The sequence below is a fragment of the Triticum aestivum genome, chromosome 3D, assembly GCF_018294505.1.
Source record: "Triticum aestivum cultivar Chinese Spring chromosome 3D, IWGSC CS RefSeq v2.1, whole genome shotgun sequence".
Lineage (NCBI taxonomy): Eukaryota > Viridiplantae > Streptophyta > Magnoliopsida > Poales > Poaceae > Triticum > Triticum aestivum.
The window spans coordinates 574025141-574031140 of NC_057802.1; the positions used below are offsets into that span (position 1 = coordinate 574025141).

Sequence of the window (6000 nt, forward strand, 5' to 3'; positions counted from 1 at the left end):
TCAAGCGTATGTGGTTCCAAATCTTGCAGAATAAATACCTAAACTCTAAAACTTTGGCCTGGGTTAACGCTAGGCCAACGGACTCACCCTTTTGGAAGGGGTTAATGAAGACCAAAGTAATTTTCTTCCAACGGGTGAAGTTCCTAGTTGGTAATGGTACCACTACCAGATTTTGGGACGATACATGGATAGGGGAGATGCCTTTGGCTTTGCAATACCCATCCTTATATAATATTGTGCAACGTAAGGAGGATTACGTCGCCACAGTATTAAACTCGGTACCTCTAAGTATCCAATTTAGGAGATCCCTCGTAGGGGAACGTTGGAATGCTTGGTTGCACCTGATCCGTAGATTGATGGATGTTCAACTTACAGACCAGGCAGATACAATTAGCTAGAAGTTAACCATGACTGAAATCTTCTCAGTCAAATCTATGTATTTGGACTTAACTGATTCCGAGCCATTGTCGAGATCTTTGCACATATGGAAGGTTAAAGTTCCGCTTCGCATTAAAATATTCATGTGGTTCGTTCACAAAGGAGTCATTTTGATCAAAGATAACTGCTTGGTGAAAAGAAACTGGGTTGGTAGCTCCAGGTACGGTACTGTTTTTGTGATCAAAATGAATCAATTAAACAACTCTTTCTCGAGTGTCCACTTGCAAAATTATTATGGTGATCAATTATATAGCTATTGGGTGCAACCGCTAGGAGACGGTGGCATGGGCTATCATCAGCCGATTTGGATGACGAGCTAATAATAGGCTAGGTGTGTAGGCGTTGTACCCTGCTTTTTATCGCCGGATATGGCACTCTATCGCCGGATTTGGCGCTTTACAGATTTATTTATTTTCTAGACTTTTGCTCAGGATATGAGCTTCTTTGGACCTTAAGACCTTGTTATGTTTTTTAATAATATGGCTGCATGCATCGATTGATGCAGAGGCCAGGGGGCATCCTCCTTTTCAAAAAGAAATGTATCAGTTTGGAGTTGATTCATGAATGGATATGATTTACAACCTAACACAGATCAAAAAAGAAAATAGAGCTCTAAAGAAGAAAGATAGCAGTAGGTTGTTCTATCAATGTAAATAGGGATGACATGTCATTTGCAATCTTGATGGACACATGCGACCCCGAGGGGGAGGGAGGTGGTATCATCGAAGATTCGAGCAGTTTGCTAGTTCACAAATTTCATATGGTGTACGAGGCTGTAATGTTGAGCACTACTTTGGTTTTTAGTTCAGGCTCCGAACAAACCATCTCTCACTAGCTTGGCAAGTCCGTGTTGAGTGTAGAGACTAGGGTGAGCTAGGGGTGGTGGAGCAAAGGCACACATATGTAACCAAATCTTTTTGGAGAAACGGCAATTAAGGCTGTGGTACAATATAGACTCCAAGATTTGGTCAGAAACAGGATGGATGAGTACTAATATGCTCACCAACCTTTCTCAGCCAAAGCCTCACCGGCACTTATAAAGGAAGCATTGCTCTCTGCAGTCTCTTGTAGCCTCTAACTGTGTTATCAGGATGGTGGTACCAGCTAAACAAACATGAACGTGGTCACAATGAAGGATGGTTTAGGTGGCGCAATCCGCTATGAAATATGAATGTGAGGCATATGGAAACACATCATCTCAAGAAATCGCATGGGGTGTCAACAGGGGCGTACCTATGTAGAGGTGAGTGGGGTCCCAGGCCCCCACTCAAAATTTCGAATTCCAGTGAGTTTTGCTTGTGAGTTTTGAAAAATGTAATTACATTCTTTGAATTTTTATAGAACATGCCCCCACTCAAGTAGTTTGCCCTCAGTCAGAATACACTCTAGGTTCGCCACTGGGTGTCGACTGACGAGAAAGCAATGGCAGGGCTGACTATCTTGCGGAGGAGCCAACATAAGAAGACGGTAGCGCAGATCTACTGGAGGTGACACAAAACTTTGTGGCGACATGCCTCTCCTCCTCCTCAGCCCCCTCAATTGACTCATGAGAACCTAGCGCTGTGCACTTTCAAAATCAGGAGAGTGTAGCTCGTCGCACCATTGGTTGTCGGAATCACTATGCCCCTCCAGAACAACGGTGGTGGTAGGAGAGAGGAAGCGCGGTGGGTCGACTTGCGAGGTGGAGGCAGTTGAGATTCAGAGGGCCACTAGAGGAGAGACAAAACCGACGAGAGATAAACATGCCAAGACAGAGAAAGGCGCTCGTGCAGTTTCGTGTGCAGGACGCGGAGAATCCCCCAAAGTACACATCACATTAAGTTCATCAGTCTACATTTCTCTTTTTCTCCAGTAGTACGATTGACAACCTTACTTTTTTACGGGAGCACAATTTACAGCTTAGCATTACATATATATGCATCAAAAGAGGAAAAAACGATGTATCTACAGGAATTTGCACGAGCCTTGGGATGGCCTTGTGGGCACCAAGAGGCCAAGGGTATATTTGGTTTATGCCTCGGATGAAAACATAGCTAGTGGAAATTATGGTTGAGGTTTTGGTTGCACGTAAGTTGGAACATTCGCCAGGAAAACAAGCCAGAGTTTGACAAAACAAGTATTTATATATGCAATAAATTGTCAACCATCCTCCAAACAAAAACAGATTATATTGATATGGTCAAAGCAACAAATTTGGTGTGGTATACTTTTGTCAAAATGCAAACATACCCCAAGACTCTTCAAAGCTGTTCATCTTGTCAACGGCAGCAAGTGCTCGTCAGGCAAAACTGAAGGAGTACGATCTTAATTGTTTCTAAATCTCACAATGTCACATTGGTTGGAGTTTGGGAATAAAATCTAATAGCTAACTCGAACGACATAGATATTGCCTCAACACGAATACATGCATTTGAAAACAAAATTTGGTGCACAGAAGATTCAGATTTTTCCCAAAAGAGCATGCAGTTTGCTGAACATCAGATGTTAAATCACCTAGGAAACCTACATGAGAGTACTAGTTTGGTGAACAGAAAAACAGAGCTACCAATCCAGCAACTGCAACATTCGAGTTTCAAGCTGACATGACCAGAAACTGCTTTGCGATCCCACACCCTGTTATCAGGACAAAATTCCACCTTCTAGCGCCTAGTTAGTCAACTCCATGATGGCGCTGACAATGTCGCCATCCACAGCCTTGAGCACCTTCACAGCCCTGGATCTCGACACCGAGGTCTGCATCATCACGAGCTCGACGTCCTTCTGATCAACGTCAGTGTCGTCGACCTCCTCATCGTCCTGGGCTGTTGCCACGGATGGCTCGTCCTTCGAGATCACACTGCACGGGCCTGGCGCCTTGAACTGTTTTGCCGCTTGTGTCGGCAGCTGAGTGCTCGGGTCCTCGACCTTGAGCTCCCCAAACATGACATAGGTGTCTGACTGCGAGCTCTTGAACACATCTGGCTTGGAGAGGACATACATAACCTGCAATTATGTGGAGAAGTTAAGACAATGCAACAACCACCAGCATATAATTATGCCACAGCGAACAACGGCCTGAAGTGGTCAAGATGCTCACGGTCTTGCTCTTCTTGATAGTTACACGGCTCACACCAGTTACAGCCTTCATGCCAAGCTTCTCCATGGCTTTCCTGCTCTTCTTCTCACTCCGACTCTGCCTATATCTTCCACCAGCATCACCTCCTAGTCCCAGAAATCAGATATATTGTCAGATTTTCTAAATTTTGCATAAGACTAGAATTCTACAACTAGACATAGTTCACTCCATGAATTATTATCTGTAACCACTGGAAATGGCAAGTGTAACATTCAAACAACACATCCCTTTTCTCAAGCAAGACCGAACAGAAACTGTGACTGCGTCAAGTCTCCTTGGTATCAAGTATCATATATTTTTTTAAATGAACAAGATATCCCTTTTGTTTTGCCTCTTAGGTAAGGTACAAAGGATTAGCTACTCGTATAATGGTAATTCCAGCATCACGTCATATTAAATGCATTGAAATGGTTCACCTAGCAGGACTATAATAGCAAAAGCAAGAGTTTGCATTCAGGATTTGCTCCGATCAAACTAAATGCTACGTACAGACGAAGATTCATGCATATCTTAATGCAGATTAATATTGATACAACGTGCCACCTCAGTACATAGGTGAATATTATATACAAATGGCAGGCAGTACTCAAGGAAAATATAAACTGTGTAGAGAGAGTGCTGAATAGTACAGGAATAAGTGAATATGAGTCCAAAAAAATAAGAATAAAAACCACAAAGGCATAGCAATGGTATGGAAAGAACAGAATATTAGAGGGTACAAACTGGCTAATGTCTAATCGGCAAATAAAAAACAGGTCAAAGTGAACCAAAAGAGGTCAATACGGATAAGTAAAGTTTAATTTAAAATTTTGGTATGGTCAATAACTTCCGAAGTTTAAATTTATGTTAGAACTAGGCAGCATTACAATAAGAAATAGGCTTATCCGTAGCTAAGTGGCTACTTGAAGTCTTGAACTGAACAAAAGTAACCACAGCATTACAACATACCCTCAACATCATCGTCATCTTTTTCATCCTCATCCTCGGTATCATCTTCATCGTCGTCGTCATCATCCTCAAGGATAGGCTCATCTTCCTTAGAGTATGCATTAAAAGATCATATTACTTGACTGTTGTAAGCAGTAAACACTAAACAGCACTCACTCGGAACAGGGGACATGCAAAGTAATAAAAAACAGAGTTATCCATAAGCAGAAATGAAAAACAGGTAAACAGTCTACGAACAATTTTATCATCCCAGCAAGAAGATGTGAGTACATACTAAGTAGCATCAGCAGAAGATCAAAGGAAATGAGAGTCCAAAAGCAGAAAGAAGAAGAGTGTGTAAATAACAAGGAACTGTCGTCTGGGTTGACAACAGAAAGCTATGCTCACACATCTCCATTGTTGCTACAGAAAGTATGCCGTACAGCATATAAGCATAAGCACAAGATAGTTAGGTTACTAACAGACTTCCAAAGCTAATTTAAACAAACAAGGCCACATTTTTACTATAGAAATCACCAAAGGTGAATGATTTCTCTATGCTCCCTTAAAATTCCCTTCAGATTTTGTATCCATAATACACGACAGTAGCATTTCAATATGCAACAAAAGGGAACCACAATCTGTATATAATAAGGAACAGCTGACAAACAAGTCACCAAACCACAAGGCCTATTACAACAAATTTAGGTACACAAAGACCAGAGGACAGTATTAGCAACCTCTGAAATTGAACTCCTAGCTGGACAAGCAGGCATGATCCGCGCACAGGCATGAATAGGCAAAAATAGGCGCGCCCTCAGCTACCTTGGTGGAGATTCACAGACGCTAGGTCTGGGCTGGGCCCCATGAAAAAAATGCAGGATAAGCGCAGAAGGTTGTCGACCTAGGCGACATCGACGGACAAGATCTAGCGCCTAACACTGGTACAGCAACGAAGCACGCCGATCTAGAGACCCGAACGAGCAAGAGAGGCGAAGAATTTTGTTTCAGTTGAACAGGGCACCAAATCGGAGAGGGGGGAGGGGTCGGAATGGAGGATCACCTCGATGTCGTGCTCCTCGAGATCGGCGCGGAGCAGCTCGGCGACCGTCATGGTGATGGGGCGAGGCCGGGTGCGCCGGTAAGGGCTTGCCGGAGGCCGGAGGGGAAAGTAAAACCCTAGCTAAACAAGGAGGGATTTGGGAAGAGCCGGAGAGGAGGAAATGGGTCGGGAGGAGACGCGCTTGACTCGTGTCGTCGTGTGGGGTTTTTGTGGACTTGGGTCGGTGGGCTGTGCCCTTTGGGCCGGGGCATCCACGGTTCAGTTTATCTTGGATGGGCTCCTAAAGAGCTTCTTTTCACTATTGTTTTTTGCAATTAAAGACTCGGACTTGAAAATGTTTGAGCCGTTATATCATGGGAATGTAGTCCAGTTAGCAATTACGCACGTGAAGAATTATGGAATGGAGGGGGTACTTTTTATACTGTTTTATTTTTCCTAAATGCTGGAAAGCGTAGTT

The 6000-nt window shown here is 43.4% G+C and overlaps 1 protein-coding gene across 1 annotated transcript; it reads right to left on the bottom strand.

Annotated features, from left to right (window-relative positions):
* Window positions 1–2722: 2722 nt before the first annotated feature.
* LOC123075557 (nascent polypeptide-associated complex subunit alpha-like protein 1) lies at window positions 2723–5717 on the bottom strand. The gene is made up of 4 exons (XM_044498133.1): window positions 5544–5717; window positions 4502–4589; window positions 3515–3639; window positions 2723–3420 (listed from the first exon to the last, which is right to left on the bottom strand). Exons 1-4 carry the CDS (start codon window positions 5592–5594, stop codon window positions 3085–3087), a joined length of 600 nt encoding a protein of 199 aa, XP_044354068.1. The 5' UTR covers window positions 5595–5717; the 3' UTR covers window positions 2723–3084.
* Between the last annotated feature and the right edge of the window lie 283 nt (window positions 5718–6000).